The following is a 24,995-nucleotide window of genomic DNA, read 5'->3' on the forward strand; positions in this document are numbered from 1 at the left end:
AAAGAAAGCTCTTGAGATTTTTTGAGACGCGGGCGCCTTGCATGCAGAAACATTATTTTTATCTATACTTTTTTATATTTTTATTTTTTCGAATTGCGTCTGTCGGCGGAAGGCAAATCTAAAATCATTTAACTTGAGGAAGACCACGAGGCACGATTTTAAAAACCCCGAAAAAACAGGCCCAAGGAAATGATCGGTGTACTGGGCTATATCTTTTTTTTTTTTTTTCTTTTCCGAATTCTTCTCTTGTTATAGTTTGGCTGATTTGTATATGGGGTGATTGTTTAATGCTTGTGTGTTCCAATATGGTCACTTTATACGCTCTACTCTTCCTAATTGTGTCCAGAGAAATTCGAGATAGTGCCTAGTGAAATGGTATCGACGACATGCACTTGGTTGTTGCTCCCGGTTTCTCTGGCGTTCTGCATTGCTTCTTCGAGGGCATACATTTTGATTCGGCACGATTTGCATTGCGTGGACAAAGGGGGAGTGGTAAATTAAGAAGGGGATGATGTCTGCGTTTATGTATCCCATACTTTCGTGGATGTGTCCGTTTCCCTTTTACCTTTTCCCATTCTTGGCAGGTATGTTTACCCTGCTACATTCCACTCGAGGCTGGGCTCGGAGGTGTAACCGGATCTTTGTTGGCATTTACTCTTCCAGCCCTTCCACCCTCTTTTTTTTTTTTTTTTTTTTTTTGATTCTGTCGAGGCCCCTTAGCCTTTCGTCTATCAGCTGTCCATTTCTCGAGATGAATAAATGTATGTTTTATATCTACTTATTGCTATCTGTATTTCTATATATGGATGGGAAGTGTAGTATTCAATTTTGATCGCAACAGCATGGATAGATTAAATTAGTGATGATTATATCAATAAAGTAAATTTATGTATTTATATGTATAGATTTCCCAGTGCTCCGTAAATAAGGTATTCAAGTCAATTACGAAAGATTCGCGATTGAATACAAGTCCAAATTGGGCAATCTTTTTTTTTTCTTTCGCAAGTAAAAGTAAGGGAACCTACTGGTACAACATCAAAATTACAAAGAATAAAGACCTGAGACGGAAGCACGAAGCACTTAACACCGATAACTTCTGAATAAGCAAGCAGCAGGGAGTGAATCGAACGGAATAATAAACAAACTAACATAGAACCGCACTACCGAGATATCCCCTTTTCCCATTACAGCGCCCTGATATTTCGAGAAAAAACGATAGGAATGGAGCACATATGAAAGGAGGAGAAAAAACAAAACAAAACTAATCAAATAGTAGATAGAAGCGAAGAGCATTTCGAATTTGCAGCGTCAGTGAGTGAAAAAAAAGCAAGGGCTGGAAATATGCCCACGGGAAGCCATGTGACGTGCGAATTGTCAATTCATTCAATTTCAGCTCAGTTCTTTCTCTCCAAGATTCAATATTTCTGCCCGCTCGTGACAGTCAGATGTGAAAAGATCGATCGCTGCAGCGGACATATCCCAGAGCTCTTTTTTAGTCGTTATCATTTTAAACGCCATATTCGAGGGGTATCAGCCGTAAAATTAAACCTCGGGCTTGCTTTTCTTCTTCTGTTCCACCTTGAGCAGCAGAGCGCGGTTGATGCGAGGCAGAACACCACCAAAGGCAATGGTGGCGCGGATAAGAGTATCCAACTCTTCGTCTCCACGGATTGCGAGTTGTAGGTGGCGAGGGGTAATACGTTTCACCTTCAGGTCCTTGGCGGCATTTCCGGCAAGCTCGAGGACTTCGGCAGTCAGATATTCGAGGACTGCAGTGACATAAACAGCGGCTGTTAGATAGCTCCCCCGTTAGTAAAAACCCATAAGTGAGCCATGCTTTGGCTATGCAGCGTAAGTAGCAAGATGGAGATTTACCTTTGGCCCCAACGCGCATCTTATTTTGTGTGTTGTTCTTCAAGAAACGCTTAACACGCCCGCAAGGAAACTGTATATGTGAAGAAAACATCAATATCGAGTTAAATACGAGTGTTAAAGAAACAGTGCGCGACTCAAAAAGGTTATATGAGATGCGGAGCTGGGATGTCCAGAAAACAGTCCGGTCTTTCCGGGCTAGAGTAGACGGAGGGAATAAACTCTTCACGAAACTCGAAATTTTCCAGTAAAATAAGATATTGCCGTGTCTCATTGAGAAGCGAGACCAAAACAAGAGTAAAGGGGACGACCAAAAAGGCGATCAAAAAAAAAAATAAAATAAAATAAAATCTCGTTCTCCCGATACGTCAAGGCGACTCGACTTGACGAGGAGCAACTAGCCAACAGCCACTAAGAAATAAAATAAAATAGAAATGCAGAAACTGACCTGAAGTCCTGCCTTTGCGCTGTGAGACTTCTGGGTTTTCCCCGCAGAGTCCTTAGAACCGCCCTTTCCACCGATAGACTTTCCCTTTCCGCCAGGCATATTGAATAAAGTCGAGTTTTAGAGTCCCAGAAAATGAACTGTCGCGTCACGGAATAATTTGAGGCGATGGAGCACGGTGGTGGACGTTGAAGCGATTCAATATACGAGCGACACGCGCGTTGTTGATGGATGAAGGAGTTAGAAATGTCAAAGCCATCCTAGTCGCTAAAGAGGGCGTTGAGCGTGGAACAACGCTAGTCCTGATTGGGAATATTCGAACGTTCAAAGTCGCCAACCATGGAGATGTCTCCAAGGCCAGTATATTGGTCAGTTGGCCAGGCAGTGGATAGATGCCAACTCCACATTTTCTAAGAACAGACCTGCAGGCAGACGAATACCTTCAGCAAATACTTGGAGACTAGCAACAGTCTGTGAGGCTCAAGAAGAAGAGCATATGTCCGAGCTGAAAAGAGTCACCCAACGGTAATTTGACACCGGAGCATGCCATGCATGAAAAGAGGAATTATAATATTCAGGGGCATTCTACAATGAGGAATACCTGCCACATAGGCTTGTAATTGTATAAGGCAGCAGTATAGTGGAATGCTCATTGAAGGCATCTGGAACGCTGGTGGTGTTGGCAAGAAGTTCGCAGTGATTGTTGTTACGCTTATTACCTAAGCAGAAAGACTGCCACAAATAAAACAAACTTGCCGCCTGAGGCCTCCATTGTTACTAAGGATGAACGAAGGTTTTCCTCACGTGATATGGCGCCTTTTGGACAGTTGTCCGACTTCCCCGTGGCCCCAGTTCCGAAGGTTTAGGGAAGATTCTGTGCTCACGCGTGCCCTTCAATTATCAATTTCGCATCACCACGCGCTCCTTCCTCCTCGTCTCACTAGGCTAATCAGCACAGCCGTCAAGATGGTGTCTCCTCAAGTGTAAGTTGCTATGTCGGAATTTTGAAGCCAGTGGATTTCTAGCGCGACTGACAGTGCACTAATTGTACAGGACCAATCTGGTCATCATTGTGGTGATGATGCAGCTGGCTAAGAAGGTGCCATTTGAGGATCCCGATGTTCTCCTTCTTGTCCGTGGGATGTATGTCCTGTCTAATGTCATCATCTTGGCGATCTATCTTTACACGCAGTCCAAAATAAATAGCAAAAAGGGTATGTTTAGCTTTTAGCATAATACGAAACAGTCAGCTAATTTATGATACAGACTTGACTACTCTCAAGTACGTTGAGCCTGCGCCTATGGGAAGCAACGAAGAACCTCGCCCTGTGACGACTACCAACATGGAATACGATAAGCAACAGTTACGCCAGCTGTTTAAGGGACAACTGATGGGTGTAGGTATGATGGGAGTGATGCACCTGTACTTCAAGTACACCAACCCTCTTCTGATCCAGTCGATCATTCCACTTAAAAGTGCTTTTGAATCAAACCTGGTCAAGATCCACGTTTTTGGCAAGCCTGCTACCGGTGACCTCCAACGTCCCTTCAAGGCTGCCAACAGCTTCATGAACCAGGGTCAAGTCAAGAGCGACAAGGCCTCCGTTGAGAACGCGGAGAAGAACTGGAGAGGCGGTGTCAAGGAAGAGTAATCTTAGGATGTTAGGGATGGCGTGTTGGGCCCGGGGGTGATGCTTGTACCTGTATGTGCTAGACATCATGTGAATGAAGTGGGCACAGATTCAAGCGGGAGTTTGGTTGCTCCCTGGTTTCTTTGACGAGGACGGTTAGATTTTTATCCATTTAGATCATGTCAATATTTGCTATAATACGTGATAGTATGATCTTGCTACGAAAAATTTATAGCTCTATAATATGGCAGAATATTGGGTGTCCCAAATGGTATGGCTCAAGCGTTGCATGCGGCTCTTGACATCAGAATCTCGTAACATACTGGTCTGACTCTTGAACGGAGATTACAAATGAGCTGGTGTGAAGGGGCAAATCCACGAGTCCGCTAAATTAAGTTGCCCAGCAATGATGGGTCTGTCAAACCCAATTTCTGCAGAAACTAAAAGAACCTAAGGATATCTCACCGAGAACGCCTGAAATATTTGTAAGATAAATGATTCATAGCCATAACCCTGGGTGGCTCAGCCGTATCCTTCTACCATGCCCCTTAATGGGTAGTATACTAGTCCAGACCTACGTACAAGGTTCCCGGGGTAGTCAAGTTGATACTGTGTAGACAAAACAAAATGTTACAATTTAGGAGATGTCTAAAGCATTCTATTGCTTAACTGTACAGCGCATTGACATATGTATGGGCTCTGTTGCCCCTGCATCATGAATCAGGATGGAACATGCAACCAATAATACCCTGCAGCCATATGACATGCTTGCAGAGGAACAATAATTGGACCACTATTAAAATGCCCCAGAAAAAAACATAAACGAGCGCGTGATGTCTTATCTGGCTGCCGGTGAAGATTTCTGGAGGATAGAGAGATTCGCAGGAGGGGCTAAGGACCATTATTGTTCCGGGCTGATTTTCCGGGCCAAAAGCGGAAAAGCCGGGAATTACCCCTCTGCTCGCTCGGTGACACTCATCGCTCAATCAAAGGTGGGATGTTGTGGCCGACGGTTGATTCCATTACATCATCAGGGATTGAGGACCTTCTAGGCCTCATCTTTCTCTATCCGGCTCTGGGACGATAATATAGACAGAGGAATAGCCGTATTAACGGAACCTCGAGCGTAATAACCTAGGTAGAGTCACCCCATTGATTCCGAATCGCTGGCAAAAGATTCTCGAGATGGTGACAGCGCAGCACGCTCATTGGCCCAGACGGCTCCCAAATATCGTGAGTCTCCTGCTTTGCCCGGTGTATGAAACCGGAAAAGGCTGCTGGGGAGCTGGGGAGCGGCGCAAGCCGGGAAACCAAGCTGGCCTCGATCCGTTCTCGTAGCATTTGCAGAGCTCCTGTAGCTTTTGCCCCGTCTGTCCGCCCGGTGTGCGCTTTTGACTGGGCACTGGTAAAGAGAGGATGATCTGGTCGTTGCGTCAGTCAGCGCCGCAACCCTTTTTCTACCTCCCCCTCCCCGCCGCTGACTTTTCTCTCCTCTTCCACACTGTTCGTATACACCCATAACTTTCCCCTCCGAAACTCTACCGTACTTAAGTAAGGCCTCCCCCATTCTTTCATCCCCTGATCCAGATCCATATCCCTGCGTTCTTTGTCCCTCCCTTCTCATCGTCCAGCTTGAACTAACAGCTACCCCGCCCTCCGACAGACACTACCGCAACAATGGTCACCAAGGTATGGATTGGTCAATTCGACGTCAGGGGTATCCTGGTATATACTGAACATCTCAATCTCAGGTTGGAATCAACGGCTTCGGTCGTATCGGTCGCATTGTAAGTTGTCATGAGCCTACCGCTCTCACTCTCGCCTTTCCATTCTCGACTTACACTAACATGGGGCACAGGTCTTCCGTAATGCGTACGTACAATTGTTTATTTCTGTCTTTTGAACTCTAATCTAATGCTTTGGCAGTGTCTCTCGCGATGATGTCGAGGTTGTTGCCGTCAATGACCCCTTCATTGAGACCCACTATGCTGTATGTCTTCCAGTTTACCTTTATTGTAGGCATTGAACCGAAGATAGGAGCTGACCAGAGACAATGTGAATGACAACAGGCCTACATGCTCAAGTATGACAGTACCCACGGTCAGTTCAAGGGTACTGTTGAGGTTTATGATGAGGGCCTCATTGTGAACGGCAAGAAGGTCCGCTTCTTCGCTGAGAAGGACCCCGCTGCCATCCCTTGGGGTGCCAGCGGCGCTGCCTACATCGTCGAGTCTACTGGTGTCTTCACCACCACCGAGAAGGCCTCTCTCCACTTGAAGGGTGGTGCCAAGAAGGTTGTCATCTCTGCCCCCCTCTGCTGATGCTCCCATGTTCGTCATGGGTGTCAACAACGAGACCTATAAGTCGGACGTCAACGTCCTCTCCAACGCCTCTTGCACTACCAACTGTCTTGCGCCCCTTGCCAAGGTTATCAATGACAAGTTCGGTATCATTGAGGGTCTCATGACCACTGTCCACTCCTACACCGCTACCCAGAAGGTCGTCGATGCTCCCTCCGCTAAGGACTGGGGAGAGGTGGCCGTACTGCTGCTCAGAACATCATCCCCAGCTCCACCGGTGCCGCCAAGGCTGTCGGCAAGGTCATTCCAGCCCTCAACGGCAAGCTGACTGGTATGGCCATGCGTGTGCCCACGTCCAATGTCTCCGTTGTCGACCTTACCTGCCGCGTTGAGAAGTCTGTCTCCTATGATGACATCAAGAAGGCCATCAAGGATGCTTCCGAGGGCGAGCTCAAGGGTGTGTATAACCATTCCCTGGTACCCAGGCTTTCTTATGCTGATTTGTTTGTATGTAGGCATTCTCGGCTACACTGAGGATGACGTTGTCTCCTCTGACCTGAACGGAGATGACCACTCCTCCATCTTTGATGCCAAGGCTGGTATCGCCCTCAACGACCACTTCATCAAGCTCGTCTCTTGGTATGACAACGAGTGGGGTTACTCCCGCCGTGTCGTTGACCTCATCTGTAAGTCGAACAGTCTTCAGAGATGTCATAATCTGTATCATTACTGACGGGTTTTCTCTTTTTAGCCTACATCTCCAAGGTCGATGGCCAGTAGGAATCAGGACGGAGCGTGGAGATCAAAAGTCTCCTTTAACCTACCACATTGCCTGGCTGTTAGCTGATTCGCTGCTTCTGTCACCGGATTATCCAGGGTATCGCACAATATTGCTGGCCTGGGAAAATACTCTGCCCTGTTGACAGGGTAAAAAAAGTGGACACCTGGACACTTTGCATAAAATGCATATGATAACGTACTATGTAATGAAATGACACAACGTTGATAGTTGATGCAATATTGTCTGTGTTAAAAATTACGCCTCTGTAGCCTCAAGTTGCAATGAGCTTTGAGTGAATGTGTAGGTGTTTTATAGTAACTTTTTTTGCCGCCCAAACGCCGGTGTTTTGTCCTAAGCCGGCAAATACGCTTAACTGATAGGCTGCCGTGAAGCGCGGCAAAGTCTCGGGAGCGCCGCAAGCGCATCCAGTGAGCTACGAGCTGTCTTGATCAAAAAACATTGAATGTATGGCCGTTGACCATCTCCAAACCCTCAAGTGCTGATTGCCTCCATCCACCACGCCAATTCCCCTCAGATCCTGTATCCCAGCCACTCAAATTTCACTCTGGGTGGGCCAATAGGCGTCTCTGACCAGCACTAGTCACGTGCTAAAAGCTACCTAAACCACGCTTTTTTAGAGCTACATGGACCACAACTCCTAGAACGCTTGGTCTGTCTGCGTTGCCGAGCCTCTGGGCTTCGGGGCTCCCTAGTATCTAATTCCCTTCTAGAGATTATATCTTGCTAAGAAACTACAAACTCCTTTTTGTCCTTATCACCGGTCTTTTCCCTGTGGTATATTTTATCGCCGTTTCTCATTTTCCACTTTTTCATCTATCAGCTAGTTCCGTCGAGAGATAGTAGAGTCTCTGGAAGCTGAGAGTGCTACCCCCGATTTTGGGGCTCGGCCATGAAGTGTTAGAGCTAGCTGATTCTGTGGACCACGGAGAATTTCGAATATTTTTTTGAATCGCTTCTCAATGGCTATGGAAGGGGACGAGGATACGGTTATGGGAGAGGCGGGTTCCCATAACTCAACTCAGGTTGCCTCACATCTACACGCTTCTAACGAGGAACCACTCCCCGCACAGCTGAATGACGGATCTGACCCATGGCTTGTACCTCCGCTTCTGGAGCAATCCGTGAGAGTGCCGCTACCCATTCAACCGAGCAATTTACCTGCCCCAGAACCTGTTGCTGCGTCGGACAATCAGGGAGCTTCACCACCTAAAAGTTTGCCGAAATCGGTAGACTCTGGGGATGCAACTACAGAGGACCAGGAAAAACAAGATAGCCTTGTCGAAGATAATTCCGATTGGTCTGACGAAGAGTTCTCCGTTCGCACGGGTCTTCCTGTTGCTTCACTCCCGTCAGGGTTATGCTATGATGTTCAAATGCGCTATCACTGCGAAGTGCGGCCGACTGCTGACGTTCACCCGGAAGACCCAAGAAGAATCTACTACATCTACAAAGAGTTATGTCGAGCAGGGCTCGTTGATGACCCAGAGTCGTCTAGGCCTCTTGTAGCAAAGCCTCTGAGCCGAATCAATGCTCGTAATGCTACAGAGGAAGAGGTTTCCCTTGTTCACACGCCGGATCATTTTGCATTCGTGGAGAGTACGAAAGGTACGTCAATGAAAAATTGCAGTGCCCAACGAAGCGATGGTTCCTAATTCTTCCAATAGATATGTCTGATGATGAGCTTATTGCTTTGGAGCATACTCGTGACTCAATCTATTTCAATAAACTGACCTTTGCATCTTCGCTCCTATCTGTCGGGGGAGCAATTGAGACATGCTTGGCTGTCGCTACTCGGAAAGTGAAAAATGCTATTGCTGTTATTCGCCCTCCAGGCCATCATGCCGAGCACGACAAAACAATGGGATTCTGTTTATTCAACAATGTCTCTGTTGCAGCTCGCGTTTGTCAGAGGGAGCTTGGAGAGGATTGCAGGAAAATCATGATTCTTGATTGGTAAGTCTACTTGCAATGCACGTAATGGAGTATTAGTACTAACTAGCAAAGGGATGTCCATCATGGTAAAAACGAACTCTAGCGTTTTAATCGAAAAACCTGCTCATAGTTTATAGGGAACGGTATCCAGAAAGCATTTTACGACGACCCGAATATTTTGTACATCTCACTCCATGTTTACCAGGATGGAAAGTTCTACCCAGGAGGCGACGAAGGCGATTGGGACCATTGTGGAAGTGGTGCTGGCCTTGGAAGGTAATTTCTTTCGACGAACCGTAAGATTTGATGTTATATTGCTAATTTCACATGCAGAAACGTTAACATCCCCTGGCCAAGCCAAGGAATGGGTGATGGGGACTATATGTATGCGTTTCAACAGGTTGTAATGCCGATCGCACAGGAATTTAATCCCGATTTAGTAATAAGTAGGCAAAGCTCCCTGATCAGCTCGGCCAAATGACGATTGCAGAAAGCTAATATATTTAGTTGCCTCTGGGTTTGATGCCGCCGTGGGCGATGAGCTTGGGGGATGCTTTGTTACACCTTCTTGTTATGCTCACATGACGCACATGCTTATGACTCTTGCGAATGGCAAGGTTGCCGTGTGCCTAGAGGTGTGGTATAGCATCACCCTGTTACTGTACTCAAACTGATGCTGGTTTAGGGTGGATATAACTTTCGGTCAATTTCGAAGTCCGCTCTTGCAGTCACAAAAACACTCATGGGAGATCCACCTGATCGGCTTCACTCAACGTCGCCTTCGGAGCTTGCAACTTCCACGGTGAGACGGGTAATTATGATCCAGTCTTATTATTGGAAGTGCATGTTTCCCAAGGCCGCACAGAACCAAGGAAACTGGACGGATAGACTCCATGGTATGTGGGGGCAGTGATATCGGAACAAGATACTAACAGCTGTAGATGTTATTCGGTCCTACCAGGCCAAACAACTCTATGACAACTACAAACTCACTTCCCTCTACATATACCGGAATGCCATATCCAAATCATTTGAGAATCAAGTCTTGGCCAGGTATATTTGATAGACCTGAAAAAGTCGCCTTACGACTGACCGATTAATAGTCCGAACTATTACCAGCGCACGCCGCTTCTGGTGATCTTCCATGATCCGTAAGTCCTCCAAATATATATATAAAAGCGGGGAACGGGTCGTTGCTAATTTGGACAGACCTAAAATTATGGGCCTGCCTCACCCAGTTACCAATAAACTGGAGGCTCATAACTGTTGGCTTGTAAGTGGCTAGTCCAACTGGCTTCTGTATTATGCGCTAACGTGAGCAAGGCTGATGTTATGAAGGACTATATCGGCTGGGCAATCGGCAAAGGATACGCTGTGATTGATGTTAACATACCAAAACACGTGACAAACAATTCGGTTAGTGTTGATTTGGGCCCTCGTATCTGACAGTATACTGATTAAATGACAAGTCATCAGTCAAGTATGAAGAGGAAGATGAGAACCGACCCACTGCCACCGAGGAACTAGCGGGGTACTTGTGGGATAACTATATCGAGTAAGTCAGAGATGTGTGAATGAGAACAGCGAACTAACCATTGGCTTAGACCCAATGAGACTACCGAGATCTTTTTAATGGGAATTGGCAATGCTTTCTTCGGGGTTGCCAATCTCCTTATCAATCGAGGTAGGTATAGTATTGATTGACAAAGATTAAAGGGGGAAAAAGTACAGAGGGACAAAATAATACGGAGATCTAACTTTCTTTCTAGATAATTTGTATAAACGGGTCAATGGTGTTGTCTCTTTTGTCGCCGAAAACCCAGTTCGGGCAATCGCCTCACATACCCAGGTTTGGCTGTCAAGATGGTACAAAGATGTAAGAATGGGCCGAGCCCTGTTGAGGCAGTACTCTGGGAGGATGTCTCTGACTGAGTTGGAATGTACTAACGCTATATGGTTAGAATTCGCTCGTATTTGTTTCACACACGCATGGAGTTTGGAATGGCGATACTCGGCGTAAGCCGTCCAAACGTTACGGGCATCTTATTGAGTCGCCCAAAGTAGGACTGAGTGAGATGTTGATGCATCATAAGAATGAAGTATTCGAGTGGATCCAAGAACGCGCCGATGGACGAGAGCGCGAAGAGGTGGACGAATAGAAGGCGATATTGTCAATGCTCCTGGTCTGAACTAACACATGTTTTTGGATAGTTTTTTTATTTTCTGATTGGTGTCGGGTTGGAGTTACATTACTGGACGAGTAGAAAGAGTACCTAGAAAGTTCAATTCAGATGGTGCTTTTTATTTTATTTTTAGTGTGGGATTATTTATTTAGCGTGGTTAAATTCTCCGTCGCTGGTCGTGGCGTTGCATTGCATCTTCAACATCCACAGACAGGACAATGCTGGGTCAGCTAATTCCCCGCGTTCCCTGAAAAATCCTCGGCCCATCAGATGATCTATCCATTTCTTCCACGGTTCACGAAAAGCCAAAGGGCTTAGAATGACTTCATATACTATCAATAGCGCCCGACGACAATACGAGAGAACCGACCACCAGGAGAGTACCGAGTACCTTAGCGTAGGTATCTGGGACATCACTGAGACATTGCCAACCACAAGCTGCCAGCATAAGCTCAGTACCCGAGACGGTCAATAACTTACAATTTATATTGCTCTTGTCTCGAGGGCGAGCGTAACCGATTGGTGATTGGTATGCTAGCAATACTGCCTGAATGTAACTGTCTCACTTCACCCACATCACCTCGAGCCGTCACCGCTGGTCCTTGGAGGTATCTTGGATGTAGGCACTTGGAGCAGTATACCATGGTTGGAACTGAGCCAGCATTGGGGATTAGCCCACCATTACGAGATGGATTGATCCTATTCCAAGGATGACAAGGAGGTCTTTGGCTGGAGGAAAACTATATAAACAAGGTCATATCCTGCTGTAAGTCCCCATCTCAATCATCTCAATCAATCAATCAATCAATCCTACTATCCAAATAAACAATATCCAAATAAAATGCATCTCTCCAACTTTCTGGTTACTCTCGCCGCCCTGGCCCCCCTGGCCAGCGCCACGGGCAAAGCCATCGTCAAAAACAACTGCAAAGACCCCGTATATCTCTGGTCCGTCGGCGGATCCGTGGGCCCCAAACAAACCATCAAGCCGGGCGAAAGCTACAGCGAAGTCTTCCGCCGCGATCCAGCCTCGGGAGGCATATCGTTGAAGATCACCACGGGAGAAAACGGTCTCTACGACGGTAGTCCCCAGATGAACTTCGCGTACACCCTGGATGGGAACAGGGTGTGGTATGACCTGTCTGATGTCTTCGGGGACCCGTTCGCAGGTACCACGGCGTCTGTAAAGCCGTCAGATGGTAGTTGTCGGTCGATCTGTTGGGCAAATGGTGTTTCACCCGGTGGGAGTCAGGTTAAGGATTGTCAGGCGAATTCGGATGAGACGCTGACGCTTTGTGCGAACGGGTGTTAGGATTGATGAATTATGGTATGGATTTCAGATGAATACATGTTTGCATGAATGAATGGATTGGAGATGTTTATAATCTGGAGTAATCATAATACTGCGTGTAATGTGATTTGAACAGTTAGTTAGTCGTTTACTTCAATGAACAAGAACATCTACTTGATTATTAGTATACTATATTATATCCAGAACTAGCCAGGCATATATAGAAATACAATTCTAGTTAAAAGTTCGCAACACCAACCATGGTAAACCCTTCACTCGAGATGCCATCCTCCTCCTCTAGCACCAAAGTCACCGACCCGGTATAGTACGCCTTTCCTTCGACCTTGACCACCACGCCGGGAGTCACACCCCCATCCTCCCTGTTAATCTTGACTTCGTCGACGATCTCCGCGGTAAACACCCCATCCCCAAAAGCATTTGAAACCAAGGAGTTATACGCCCAGCGCTGACCGATTCCTCGTTTACGCTTGGCATATGCCAAAGCCATCCTAGCAGAGACACATGATCCCGTCGGGGAGCGATCGATTTGCGCGCCTGCAAAGTAGCAGAGGCCGGTTTCGGATCCTAGGATATTATCGGGATTGACCCTGGTAGAATCCGACTCGGAAAAACTGGTATTCAAATTGGAGTTGGAATCAGAATCAGAATCCACCAGCATAATCGCATACAGGAACGACAACCGCGAATCATCCGGATGTTGGACCGCGGCGCGGATCTCCGATCTTGACATGAGATATGGTTTCAAGGACTGAATACAGCGAGTGACTTCATCCAGTGAGATGGATTTCAAACCGGGGAAGCCTAACTCCCTCACGTCAATCAGGGCGTAGAAAGCCCCGCCATAGCTTACATCTAGTGTGATGGATTTCTTCTTTTTGGGAAACACATCCCGGATAGACTCTGGGATATCAATGTCGAGACGAAGAGCAGACGCAAACGCAGGAGTGGAAAGAAAAGAAACCGGACGCGTAGGGTCTGATTTCCTTCCATCCGGAGAAACAGGAACAGAAACACGGACCAAACCACAAGGAGCATGGATAGTCAACGCAATGGATCTCGACTCTTTATGAAACTGGAGACGATTCCTACAAGGAAACACTTGCAGATCATGCGTATCGATGAGGAATCGACCCAGAGCAAGCGTGGCGTGGCCGCACATGGTTGAGAAGCCATCATTGTGAATAAAGAGGACGCCGATGTCCGCGACGCCGGAGGAGACGAGCTCCGTCGTTGGACGGATGATGGCGCCGTACATCCCGTCGTGGCCGCGGGGTTCCAGCATTAGACGTTTACGGATGTGGTCGTATTGCTGCTTGGCTTGGTCGCGTTGTTCGAGCAGGGTGCCGCTCAGGGCAGGGAAGCCGGAGTAGATGATGCGGGTGGGTTCGCCGGTGGTGTGCATGTCGATGCAGCGGATGGGTTGGCCCGAAGAGGATTCGAGGGATTGAGCAATGTCCATGGTAACTATGTTCGTGATTATGTGTTTTAGTAGTTGTGTTATAAGATGGTTGAGATGGAGGTATCTGGTTAAATGCTTCGGAGCGATAGGCCGATCATCGGATGAGCGTCCGATGTGGGGTCATACTACAAGTCACTACATATCAGCTTCAGGGCTGGGCTGAGGTTAATTTATACACATACTATACCCGAAGTCAACATCACAATTTCATTTCCCTCCATTGTGCTCAGTTTATGACGAAATCGATGAGACTAAGGTGCCCTTCCCAAGGGTACTCATATATAAAGGAAATGCTAAAAATAATTATACAGGGGCCTAACTCTTTGAGAACCGACTACCTACCTATTTAGTAGCTATGTACAATGTGTATTCTGTGTTTGGCCTAGAACTAGACTATGGTATATTACCTTTCTATTATTATAGCTACCTAAACCTAATCTAGTACATACTACATAGGGAACTCTTTTATTAGTAGCTCGAGCTATAATGCTAATGCCTTCTTGGGTATATTAGACATTAGACCCGGAGTCTATTATTCTCTATCTATCTTGGTATTTGTATAGTTAACCCTACCCTAGGTCTGCCAACTAAGTCCTAGCCAGGTTACTTGACTGGAATTTCTCTAGGAGAAAACTTAGATAGAATTTATACCCTATAGTCTATACCCGCTGGTATCTCCGCTTTTCCTGGACTAAGGTTAAGAAGTCTGCTTCTTCCTATATCATCTCAGAATCAAACAATTCATTCAATTCTACTCCGTAAAGGGGACCAAAATCTTGTTGCGTGCACCGTACAAATGTCCGTCTCAACTAAACTTTTCGATCAAAACGGCCGGCTAGTCACAGTCCTTGATATGAGCCCTCAAGTAGGCGGCCTGAATGCCTCTCCACTAGATCTCTCAGTAAAAATGGTCCGCAAGTCACAGGACTTGGCCTGGCCTATGCATCGTCGGTAACCATGGGTCCAAAGGCTCCGAGGAGAACAGTGCTTTACTCGAGCATGCCCATAAGGTCAGGAAATATTTCTGGGACACGGCAGATTAATACTTCGACGGCAAGGAACTTGTTAAAAAGTGGATCCGGAAGAACCCTACCAAGTCGAAAGTTATACTTTTAGGAACGAATGTCTGGAATCCAGATGGGAGCGGATGGCTCTACAAGTCTCGACTCCAGCCCTGAATATGTCAAGAGTGCATGTCAGAAGAGTCTTAAGCGACTGGGTATTGAAACAATTAATCTCTACTATTGTCATTGTGTGGATGAGAAGACGCCCATCGAGAAAGTCATTGAAGCCATGGAGTTGAAGAAATATTTCTGCCCACTATCCTTTAATTGGTATGTTAATGTTAATCAACCCACAGTGAAGGAAAAATACGCCACCTAGGCCACAGCGAGGTAACATCGGAAGCAGTCTGGCAAGCGCACGCAGTCCATCTCCGCTCTGCAGATTGAATACAGTACTATTGTTCTGGATATCGAACACCCCAAGACCAATTCTTCAAATATTCCAGGAACTAGGGGTTGCTGTGATTGCATACAGCCCAATTGGCCGTCGCCTGCTAACGGGACACTATAAATTCCCATAAACATCTGGCGCACGGTGCCTTCCTGGAGTCTTTGCCTAGGATTTCTGAAGAGAACTTTCTCCCGCTTCTGCAACTGGTGGAAACACTCGGGTCTGTTGCAGCGCGGAAGGGATGTACGCAAAGTACGCCCGGTGCAACTGGCTATGGCGTGGTTGATGGGCCGTAGTGATAACGTTATACCGATTCTGGGGATGAGGTATATCAAGTATTTGAATGAAAATATCGGTGCTCTTCGGGTGAGTATTACTGCTGAGGAAAAAATGAACTCGATGAGTCTGTTAAAAGGAGTCAGCAGGGTGATAGGTATCCGGATGGGTAAGTGTCTGGGTATCGGGTATAACAGGGCGCGTTAACATGGTTTGCAGTGTACCGAAGAATTTCGCCCATGGAGATAAGGCTGAGTTGCGATCCCGGGCGGTAGTTGACGTCTGAATATCTAATTTGGAATAAAAGATGTTTCCTGATCAACTGCTCGATGTCGTTGTGGCTTAGCCAGAGAGCACCTCTAGGTGCTAGATTTCAGATTCGCAGCTCTGAATGTAGCTCAGTCAAGTTGTGTAATATCGAAACAGCATTCAATGCATTCCATTCCCATTATTCTATCTCATAACACCGTAACGCCCATCTAAGACATGCTGCTTACCCAACTTCTCCAAATATTGACCAGCAAGATCAACCACAGCCGCCTCGAACGTCCGGAACTTAACCCTCAAGGTCTTCGTCTCGCTGGAGTCAAAATTAATAGGCATGGTGGGCATTGTACCCTGAACAAAGGTTCCATTCTCCACAGCTTAAGGGAATGCCTTCTGGACGTAATCAAACTCCGTATCATAACTGACATTGGGGCAGACACCAAACACCTTCGGTGTCTCCTCAGTCAGGTCCAGAAGCAGGACCTTGAGATGGACCTGAGCGACATCGTCAATATGCACATATTCCCCATGGCTAGGGAACGAGATATCAGTGCCTACTAAGGAAGATATCATGCATATGTTAGAGCTATACTTACTGAGCACGTCGTCGGCCGTCGGGGCGAGCTCGTTACACCCAAAACATAGCCTGGAAGCGCATGCGTAATGGAGAAATGAGTACGATGTGTCCGACGAAGGCATCTGTCTCATGGACTTCAGCCACATTGGCCATAATATAAGCCTCCATAACATCGGTCATATCACTAGGGGGCCCGGATACCGGGACCCGCGAGGCAGGAGTAACGGTGACGGACGGATAGGGATAAATGGCATATTTGCCACTATAGACGAAGTGATGACAACGAGCTTGATATTGGGTTTGCTTCAGAGTGGCGGCTAAGGAATTCGTAGTCCCTTGGACTGTGGGCTGGCAGATCTGTGTTATCGGATTGTAGCCGGGGATCGGTACGGGGGGAGCCGACATAAATCACGTTGGTGATGCCCTGTAAGGCAGAGTCAAAGGCACCTTCAACTGTTGTGTCCGGGTCAATAACCAGGCTTTGTCGGCCTGCGGATACCAGACTCTGGATTATCGGTTTTGGCTTTTTCTGGGGAGCGAACGGTGAATCGGACATGATATCCATTGCGGAAGAACCTCTAGAAGAACGCGGGATCCAACGAGGACTGTGGCGGTAGTATTTGATCTAGAATAGAAACAATATTAATCCAGATTATTTTACTGTCTAATACAGTCCCATTTCATATTTTATTTACAATACAATTGTGACAGAAACATTCGATGAAACATAGGCACATGGTAGATTTGGCTATCTGTCAACATGATCTGTCCTTGGATTCTATATCTATCACCTGCTTGAGATACAGTACCAGTCTTTAGAGTGGGCTATTCGATCACAAGGAGAACAGCTAGTGCTCTGGAATATTAGCTGCAGAAGCACAAAATTATATCTCTGCTTATCATTCTCCTCATCCTGTCAGAGACAGCCTTCCCTTACAGCATAGCAATACAACACTAACATATAATAACACTGATGCCAGGTTTCTAGATGTAAGCTGCTTCTCACCATTAAAACATCTCTATAACCAAAATATTATAGAGATGATGTAAAAAATTCCAATTTATTAAAAGGCAAGGCTTAATAGCAACCTATACGTTAGTTTATCTTCAGGCTTTATCATTATCAAATATTTTATAGTGAATTAGCGGCGCGGGGCGGATTTTACAGCAAGGCAAAACCAATCTAAACTAGATTAAGATTATTATAATATTTGTGGCTGGCCAGATAGTTGGTTCATTATTACATACTTATTTCTGTTCAGGCAAAATAAGTACAAATTCGCAGGGCCATTCCAGGGTTGCAGAGGTCGAGTTTTCAAACATACAAAAGCAGAAAATGAATATTGCCGAATGAATTAAAAAGATCGTTCTGGACTATTCCTCCTTCCACAATTGCTCCATACCCAAAGGTCCATGCATAAACTTCTCCGGGTCTGTCGGTCGAGGAAGGTACTGACCCTCTGTATGAACCTTATTTTCAGCCTGCCATTTTAGCCACTCTTCATGGTCAATGCACTGTCGTTCAGGTGTAAAGTCAGTAGCCGGGGTATTCCAGCCGTCCATCCAATTGAACGTCAGTGCATTAAACGAAGGCTGGCAGCGGAGGTCCTGAACAAGTACGTAGAGACAATGTGATAAATGAATGCGGTCTAAAAGTGGTGTGTCCTCAAATCGTTCGTACTTTGGCCGGTAAAAGTAGTCAAAGTAGGCATACTGGCGGATAAAGTTAAGGCAGTGGATGTTATGCTGCATTTCTGTTTGCCAGATGTATGCGTCATCTCCGTATCCTATGACAGTGACGGTTAGCTGGTGACAAGCTCAGCCATAGTAGATGGATATGTTTACCTACCCCAGTGAAGTGGGAGTTTGACCACCTTTTCAGGATCCTTATGCATTTTAATTACTTCTTCTCTGGTCATTACCATAGGTCCAAGCTGGGAGATCCGATCCCACTCAGCATTGGATTCAGGAGATGGCTCGGCTCGGAGAATTGAATGAGTTACGTCAAAGAGGTAGCCATCCACTGTGTAATTGTGCAATGGTAGTTCTAAGCGTGAAAGAATGGGCGCTACAGAACATAATTAGTTAGTAATAAACTAAAACAAATGCTTCAGAGAACCTACAGTAAGCATTAACTTCTTTGAAAATCTCATTGGCAGTAAAGGGCCGACCAGGCCTTGTAAGGCTATAAACTAATATGCCAAGCGATATGGCAGCCAAAAGAGCATTTGGTACAGCAAATATCCATTTTATACGGCGATTATATCTTCGCTTCTGCATATGAAGCCTAGCTTCTTCCTCGAACTCCTGTCCGAAGAAATATTAGATAAGATACTTTTGCAGCCACAAAATGAACCTGGTTAACTCAACAGAACGTAATAAGGAGTATTTAGCCTCATCAGTCATTGAAATTGGAGCCATGGAGTTTAAGAAATTCTGACAGTAGTTATTGTGTTGTATCTATTGCACATGGGAATATTTGACCTAAAAGCTTGTCTGGGAAGTGTTGTGGAATTCAGTATGCCAGAGGACAATAAAATAACATTCATTTTGAGTCTCAGTAAATAAACCCCAGCCAGTACTATCTGAAACTCGTCACCGCCCCATGTAATAAGATCAGTGACTGACTTTTGCGCAGAATGTGGCGTAAACAGAGTAGGATGTGTGACCCATCCCCTCCTTTTCTTCCCTTGCATATATATACCTAGCGGAGATAGAAGTTGATACCAACAAGTGTAATACAGAGGTACTACGAAGAGATAGCAGTGATACATGCGAAGACTATGAAACAGCTAGGCTACATCTTCTGACTTACAGCATAACACGCCTGATTGTATCTGCTTCTGCTCCCCTTGCCGTTTGATACATGTGTCCTTACGTTTCGCTGTGAGAGTAGACGTAGTAAGTGATAAATGTGCGGCCGCAGTTCACGGACAATTCTTCAGATAAAGTAAGTTGTTAATCCTTGATGACGAAACATACTTTCCGTCATTGTTTGTGGCTTCACATGACTTGCAACATGCAAGGTATATGGACCATCAATGTGTCTGGACCCATCTATCTTTACCTACTCCGAAGAATAACAAGGCTAGCAAGTTAGGGAGCAAAGAGTAGGGGAAAGGATGCAAGGAAATACCGACCTTAACAACTTACGAACAGATGGTGCAGGAGAAGGGTTAAAATTTGATGGCGCAGTCGATTGACCGAGGAATTAATTTCATAAGGGCTGAATCAGAAACGGTTCTTCTACAGTTCTTAGAATTCTTCTACATTAGTTGCCGCGCAACCCAACCATACTATGGAAATATAATATAAACTTCCCATAAGATAAGATGGTTTAAAATAACTATAATATGGGAAATATAGGTGTTAAAATTTTATAAAATATGTAACAAAGAAGACAAATTACAATATATTCTTATTAATAGAATCAGCGCGACATATCTCGTGTAGACAGAGTAGTCTGAATAGTCACTCTTTTATTGGCGATGGAAAGGTGCCATATAGCAGGTCAGCAATAAAGTGCGGGGTTTGATTTACATTAACTTGAACTTACCCTTACATCTTGACAAGTCACTACATGTCGCAAGCGTGCCGTTAAGCGAGTCATATGTCAACCTGCCAGATTAGGAGAAGCTAGGTACCGCCTGTAGATTAGAGAATTCAAATTCTCTAATCGCAGGCGCTTCGGGCAGTATGTGCATTTATCTCTTTATATGAAGAGCTCGTATGATTAGTAAACTCAAATTATTCCTATAGGTATTCATATTTGCGTGGGTTATTATCTTCAGATCCTTATTAACAACTGGCCTCTGGAGGAAGATATGAACCACACAAGATTTTCAGTTAGAAAAGCCGGTTACTTGCCGGATCTTTCTAAGTCAGAGCAGTCACACTGGGGTCAACTGACCCCTAGAACATTCCTTTCGGAACAATGCCAACATATGGAGTATATGCCGAGTAATCGCCCTCCCATATGTCAAGCAAGGGACGTACTGCTGTATGCTGGAAATCATGAACCCCGCTTCTAGGATAGTACACCTTACATCTGTGATTTTCACACCAGTTTATTCTGGTTGGCTAGAGAGCATCTTGTATTAAGGAGTTAGCTATGCATGCTTAGACATGTATGCATCTTCCAACTCCTGGTAAATTCAACCGCGAGAAGGTAACATCACAAGCAATTATGGTCCAGTTAGAGAGTGGAAGGCCGATACGCAGTTTATTATGGACAAGAGGCACTGCTTGTCACGGGTTATTCTCAAGAACCGAGTCTGTCGAGAAGTTATAAATACCGGTACAGTCCAAGCATCAACGCTGCCTTCATCACAAGTCTGACGATAGCCTTGAAGAAGCCCAACAAAACATACAAATAATTTATCCATCTACTATCCTTCCCGTGTTATTCTTTTTACCAGAACCACTCTAACTATTAAAATGAAGTTCTCTGCCATTATTCTCGCTACCCTTCCCCTCTTTGCGATGGCTGGTGGGTAATCGCCACATCAGTTATATCCATTAGCATCTAGCTTATGTACCATACAGTTCCTTTGACTGGCGCTGCCGAACACCCTGAATGGCCTGCTAATAACGCTATTCGTCCTGGCCAGATGCCCAGCGACGAAGTGGAAAACAAGGATTTCGTCTATTGGCGTCGTTCGGTCGACCACCCTGAGTGGCCTGCTAACAACGCTATTCGTCCTGGCCAGATGCCCAGCGACGAAGTGGAAAACAAGGATTTCGTCTATTGGCGTCGTTCGGTCGACCACCCTGAGTGGCCTGCTAACAACGCTATTCGTCCTGGCCAGATGCCCAGCGACGAAGTGGAAAACAAGGATTTCGTCTATTGGCGTCGTTCGGACGACCACCCTGAGTGGCCTGCTAACAATGCTATTCGTCCTGGCCAGATGCCCAGCGATGAAGTGGAAGACAAGGATTTCGTCTATTGGTAAACGGCTCACGGGAAATCAGTACCCAATACGAGGCTGGCCATACTGGGGATAATTATGAAGCCCTTTTAATGTTACTCCACGGGTACCTCATATGATAGCAATCAATCAATCTACTTTACGTTTCGCTAGTAATATCTGGGCTGTACAGTATAACTGCGTAAGGAGTATTGCCATCAACGACTTCTATTGGTCTTCTCGGCCCTGGGATTAGCGCCTAACTGATTCCATGAGGTGGGTTCTTGCCAGAGAAGAGACTCTGCATTACAGACACTATACTCCCTTTGTTGAGACTTACAAGCGATTCTCCAATTTAAATTATGAATGTCTTGCACAAAACTAGCGGCTCCAAAAGATGCATATATGATGCGTACTAAGATATCTACGGGCGTATATCCCCAGCGTAGGTGCAACAAACATTGATTGCACTCGAAAACAAAATAGCTAAGGCTAACATGTCTCTCCTATTCCAAGATCCCTTCCCCTGATTACCCAACCGTCTTAAAGACGTAAATCGTCTCGTCATCAGTCCCCTTAGCCTCAATGAAATCTAACCCCGCCATATCCGCTACCCTAATAAACTCGCCCTTCTTCCAGATACGGCACTTTACCACTGCAGTATCTTTTTCAATCACCCTCTCCTGTCCATCCCTTCTCCTCTCCACAACTTGGAGGCTTGACGTAACCACTTGAAAACCACCCTCCATCTTCACATCAGACTTAGTCTGTCGATAAACAACTCCAGGATAAATAACACTTAATGCCTCTTCAGTAATCAGAGAGTTCGTCATCTCTCTATATGTATGGGACGCCTTCTCCGCATTGTGTTCCTCGGACATATGAAAAAGCGACAAGTACACCCTGCCAGTATGCGGACGCAAAACACTAGAAACAAGTCGCAGAAACTCTTCTACCTCTCCAGGCATATATAGAGAGCTGATATACCCTTTGGCGAAGACAAGTAGGTCAACAATTGGAGGGCCCTTAAGGAAATCAATTGTATGCATCTCTAGGGCAGAGACAGGATAGTAAAATGTACTTTGTTTAAAAGTATTCGGGATAGAGCGCTGAGCATGTTCCAGCATATATGGAGATGGATCTAGGCCAAGAAATAAGACTTCCTTCGGACTGGATGCTTCCTGAGTAAGGCGGTCTGTTAGATGTCGGATAACGCGACCGGTTCCTGTGCCGATATCGACCACAATGTAGCGGCAAGAATTAGATTGCTTGAGTCGTCGCAATTGCCGCATTAATTTGTAGGCTTCCCAGTAGACGGGGGCGTCTTTGTTAAGCCAGGGGTGGCGAGTGTGGGCAAGTTCGTAGCTTTCAGCTCGGTAGGATGAGTTGTAGCCTTCCATAGTCGGAATTAGGGTTAGTAAGAGCAGTACTCCTTTACTATTGATGATGTGAGCTTGTTAATGTGGACGTAGATATTGATGAGGAAATGTCGATTTAATGGTAGTAGAATAGGCAGTTACTTGGAACAACGTCGTGTGTGATATTCGTGGATTAAGAGTATTAGCTACTATCCTTATCGAAATTCTTGGCACAAAGCACTCTGCATTTTGTACTAATTTAAATTATTCGCTAAACCTGAGGATGCTTGAGGGGTAAATGTAAGGAAGTCGTAAGGATGAGGAGATTTTGCGTAAGTAATAGGTAGGGGCTAAAGCTCTTGTTGTTTTGTCTGCATGAGAACCATGTACTGTATACTTCTTGGCATGCAAGGAGCGCTGACGAGAAGAGATAATGTGTGTTGTTGACTCGTCTGAATGTTTCTGAAGTGCAGTGGTGCTTGTGCCTTAGGCTAATATCTCAAATTGAGAGAATATTAATACGGGTTAGTGTACTGGTTAAGAAGAAAGGAATTTAGTAAGTTCTATTTTGGATTGTAAGAACATGACTTGCTTGTTACATGCATAATGGTAGGTAGGTTTTAAATATGCACATCATCCCCCTTACATTAGTGGTCTGAAGTACTTTAATATCCTTACCTATACAGTCCAAATATTTGGGTTGCGAAGTGGTACTGTGCAGTATGTTTAACGGCACCTTTTTTAGTTAAGCCTGTTCTCCTATCCTTGCTTTACCCTTTATTATACGGTGTATACAACTTCGAAACTTATACTCTGATGTGGGGAAAAAGTTTCATCCATGTTGAAAGCACGTGTGTTGGCTCAGGGAAGGGTATGTGGTGAGGTGCTAGGATAGCGGCGAAAAATAGTGTATTGAAGCTATCGCGCGATCTAGTATCGCATCGTGTGTGAGTTGTTCTATCCTTAAGAGTGAGCGTACATCAGCACTTATTTCTACGTGTTCGTTAGCCTCTGAATGAGATATCTACTGTTGGACTAGGATGTCCAGCGGATGCCTTCGGCATCCAGATTCTCAACAATCCAAATAAAACAGAGAATATCGGAAAGAGCCTTTGATAGTGTATTTCATTCAACATTAACTAAAAAGTTGAAAACATCTAGATTCTAAGGTGCACTGTGTGAGGGAAAAGCTGTTGGTATAAATTACATCTATTACGAAGATTACGCGCCTTTCTGCGTTGATATCCAACATATTCAAAACTAATCAGTGTAGCGATTATTGGCAGCTTAACCAAGCTCCCACACACATATAAGTAGGACAAATATGCGTAGTATTGGAGATCAGATCTTTCATCATATCGATTTAGACAGTCATACTATGAATATGGTTGTAGAATACGACCAAATTACAGACAGTTATGAGCCCCGTTTGGGACTCTTGAGAGTGCTAGGGATTTTTAGGATATCAGTTCTTTATCACACCTTAGATATTAATTACCTTTCTCATCAGTCTCTTTAGCAACCAATCCTCTTCCTTATTATAAAGCTTGGCATTCCGCGTGGAGCCTTGGAAAACTATATAACTCCGAAGAACCTGGCTGCTTATTCTCTGGTCTTATCACCAGACCCGTTGGTGCAAGATCTGCATCCATCTTGCTTTTAGTTGTGCCCTGGTCAAAAACACTTTGGCTGGGCGGGAACAGCTGAGCTACAAGCGGTCTATTCTGCATTGACCCTCAGTCCAGCTTCTTAAAGAGATTAAAAAGGTTAGCAAATGGCGGTTGGGCATATCATCGGTTTGAAGAATAGCAACAACCTAAGATTTAATACCTTCTATACTTGGGTCTTAATATAACATTTAAAATAGAAAATTGATTCCAGCCTGCTCAGTTAAAGGGCAGCTTTCCAAACTACCAGAACTACATCTACCAGGCCGTTCCAGCCCACCACCTGACTGGCACATAGTAGTAGTAGAGGCCTCTAAAATCTGTGGGCCAATTGGATCAGTGTATAGGACAGAGCTAGTTTTAAACAGACTTAAACAAACAGTTAAAGTATTAACGTCACCGGTAAGCGAGTGAGAACTACCATTGCGAAAAAATTATAGAAACAAAATTATTCCGAGCCTAGCCATCTACCTAGGTACTAGCGTATTTTGTCATTTGTTGAAACAAAAGCAAAGAGTGTTTTGGCTATCAGACTGATTTAGCGGGCCCTTT

At 45.3% G+C, this 24,995-nt stretch overlaps 11 protein-coding genes across 11 annotated transcripts; 5 read left to right on the forward strand and 6 right to left on the reverse strand.

Moving 5' to 3' along the window:
- Window positions 1–1,542: 1,542 nt before the first annotated feature.
- htz1 (histone H2AZ) lies at window positions 1,543–2,419 on the reverse strand (the record flags this gene model as incomplete). The annotated part of the gene is made up of 3 exons (XM_033574208.1): window positions 1,543–1,790; window positions 1,876–1,945; window positions 2,321–2,419. 3 exons carry the CDS (start codon window positions 2,417–2,419, stop codon window positions 1,543–1,545), a joined length of 417 nt encoding a protein of 138 aa, XP_033422226.1.
- Window positions 2,420–3,283: 864 nt separating this feature from the next.
- ATNIH1004_009620 (PHO88 family protein) lies at window positions 3,284–3,969 on the forward strand (the record flags this gene model as incomplete). Its single annotated transcript, XM_033574209.1, has 3 exons — window positions 3,284–3,300; window positions 3,371–3,531; window positions 3,584–3,969. The coding sequence occupies 3 exons, from the start codon at window positions 3,284–3,286 to the stop codon at window positions 3,967–3,969; spliced, it is 564 nt and encodes a 187-aa protein (XP_033422227.1).
- A 1,656-nt stretch (window positions 3,970–5,625) lies between these two features.
- On the forward strand, window positions 5,626–7,028 carry gpdA (glyceraldehyde 3-phosphate dehydrogenase GpdA; the record flags this gene model as incomplete). Its single annotated transcript, XM_033574210.1, has 9 exons — window positions 5,626–5,637; window positions 5,700–5,735; window positions 5,807–5,820; window positions 5,875–5,938; window positions 6,018–6,242; window positions 6,313–6,483; window positions 6,504–6,705; window positions 6,764–6,934; window positions 7,000–7,028. 9 exons carry the CDS (start codon window positions 5,626–5,628, stop codon window positions 7,026–7,028), a joined length of 924 nt encoding a protein of 307 aa, XP_033422228.1.
- Window positions 7,029–8,009: 981 nt separating this feature from the next.
- Window positions 8,010–11,141, forward strand: hdaA (histone deacetylase hdaA; the record flags this gene model as incomplete). The annotated part of the gene is made up of 15 exons (XM_033574211.1): window positions 8,010–8,655; window positions 8,715–9,003; window positions 9,055–9,068; window positions 9,120–9,258; window positions 9,316–9,428; window positions 9,490–9,617; window positions 9,668–9,878; window positions 9,924–10,035; window positions 10,086–10,133; window positions 10,192–10,255; window positions 10,306–10,398; window positions 10,452–10,537; window positions 10,587–10,666; window positions 10,752–10,858; window positions 10,944–11,141. 15 exons carry the CDS (start codon window positions 8,010–8,012, stop codon window positions 11,139–11,141), a joined length of 2,328 nt encoding a protein of 775 aa, XP_033422229.1.
- Window positions 11,142–12,006: 865 nt separating this feature from the next.
- Window positions 12,007–12,477, forward strand: ATNIH1004_009623 (putative BYS1 domain protein; the record flags this gene model as incomplete). The annotated part of the gene is made up of 1 exon (XM_033574212.1): window positions 12,007–12,477. The coding sequence occupies one exon, from the start codon at window positions 12,007–12,009 to the stop codon at window positions 12,475–12,477; it is 471 nt and encodes a 156-aa protein (XP_033422230.1).
- A 217-nt stretch (window positions 12,478–12,694) lies between these two features.
- On the reverse strand, window positions 12,695–13,936 carry L3HYPDH (putative proline racemase; the record flags this gene model as incomplete). The annotated part of the gene is made up of 1 exon (XM_033574213.1): window positions 12,695–13,936. The coding sequence occupies one exon, from the start codon at window positions 13,934–13,936 to the stop codon at window positions 12,695–12,697; it is 1,242 nt and encodes a 413-aa protein (XP_033422231.1).
- Window positions 13,937–15,556: 1,620 nt separating this feature from the next.
- ATNIH1004_009625 (uncharacterized protein) lies at window positions 15,557–16,270 on the reverse strand (the record flags this gene model as incomplete). The annotated part of the gene is made up of 3 exons (XM_033574214.1): window positions 15,557–15,796; window positions 15,876–16,033; window positions 16,165–16,270. The coding sequence occupies 3 exons, from the start codon at window positions 16,268–16,270 to the stop codon at window positions 15,557–15,559; spliced, it is 504 nt and encodes a 167-aa protein (XP_033422232.1).
- Window positions 16,271–16,312: 42 nt separating this feature from the next.
- ATNIH1004_009626 (uncharacterized protein) lies at window positions 16,313–17,076 on the reverse strand (the record flags this gene model as incomplete). Its single annotated transcript, XM_033574215.1, has 3 exons — window positions 16,313–16,466; window positions 16,567–16,868; window positions 16,924–17,076. The coding sequence occupies 3 exons, from the start codon at window positions 17,074–17,076 to the stop codon at window positions 16,313–16,315; spliced, it is 609 nt and encodes a 202-aa protein (XP_033422233.1).
- Window positions 17,077–17,885: 809 nt separating this feature from the next.
- ATNIH1004_009627 (oxidase ustYa family protein) lies at window positions 17,886–20,121 on the reverse strand (the record flags this gene model as incomplete). The annotated part of the gene is made up of 4 exons (XM_033574216.1): window positions 17,886–18,298; window positions 18,361–18,579; window positions 18,635–18,818; window positions 20,068–20,121. The coding sequence occupies 4 exons, from the start codon at window positions 20,119–20,121 to the stop codon at window positions 17,886–17,888; spliced, it is 870 nt and encodes a 289-aa protein (XP_033422234.1).
- Window positions 20,122–20,948: 827 nt separating this feature from the next.
- ATNIH1004_009628 (uncharacterized protein) lies at window positions 20,949–21,463 on the forward strand (the record flags this gene model as incomplete). The annotated part of the gene is made up of 2 exons (XM_033574217.1): window positions 20,949–21,000; window positions 21,057–21,463. 2 exons carry the CDS (start codon window positions 20,949–20,951, stop codon window positions 21,461–21,463), a joined length of 459 nt encoding a protein of 152 aa, XP_033422235.1.
- Window positions 21,464–21,948: 485 nt separating this feature from the next.
- Window positions 21,949–22,818, reverse strand: ATNIH1004_009629 (class I SAM-dependent methyltransferase; the record flags this gene model as incomplete). Its single annotated transcript, XM_033574218.1, has 1 exon — window positions 21,949–22,818. One exon carries the CDS (start codon window positions 22,816–22,818, stop codon window positions 21,949–21,951), a length of 870 nt encoding a protein of 289 aa, XP_033422236.1.
- Window positions 22,819–24,995: the final 2,177 nt, after the last annotated feature.

This window comes from Aspergillus tanneri, assembly GCF_003426965.1.
Source record: "Aspergillus tanneri strain NIH1004 chromosome Unknown AapTan_5_pilon_pilon_pilon, whole genome shotgun sequence".
Classification (NCBI taxonomy): Eukaryota; Fungi; Ascomycota; class Eurotiomycetes; order Eurotiales; family Aspergillaceae; genus Aspergillus; species Aspergillus tanneri.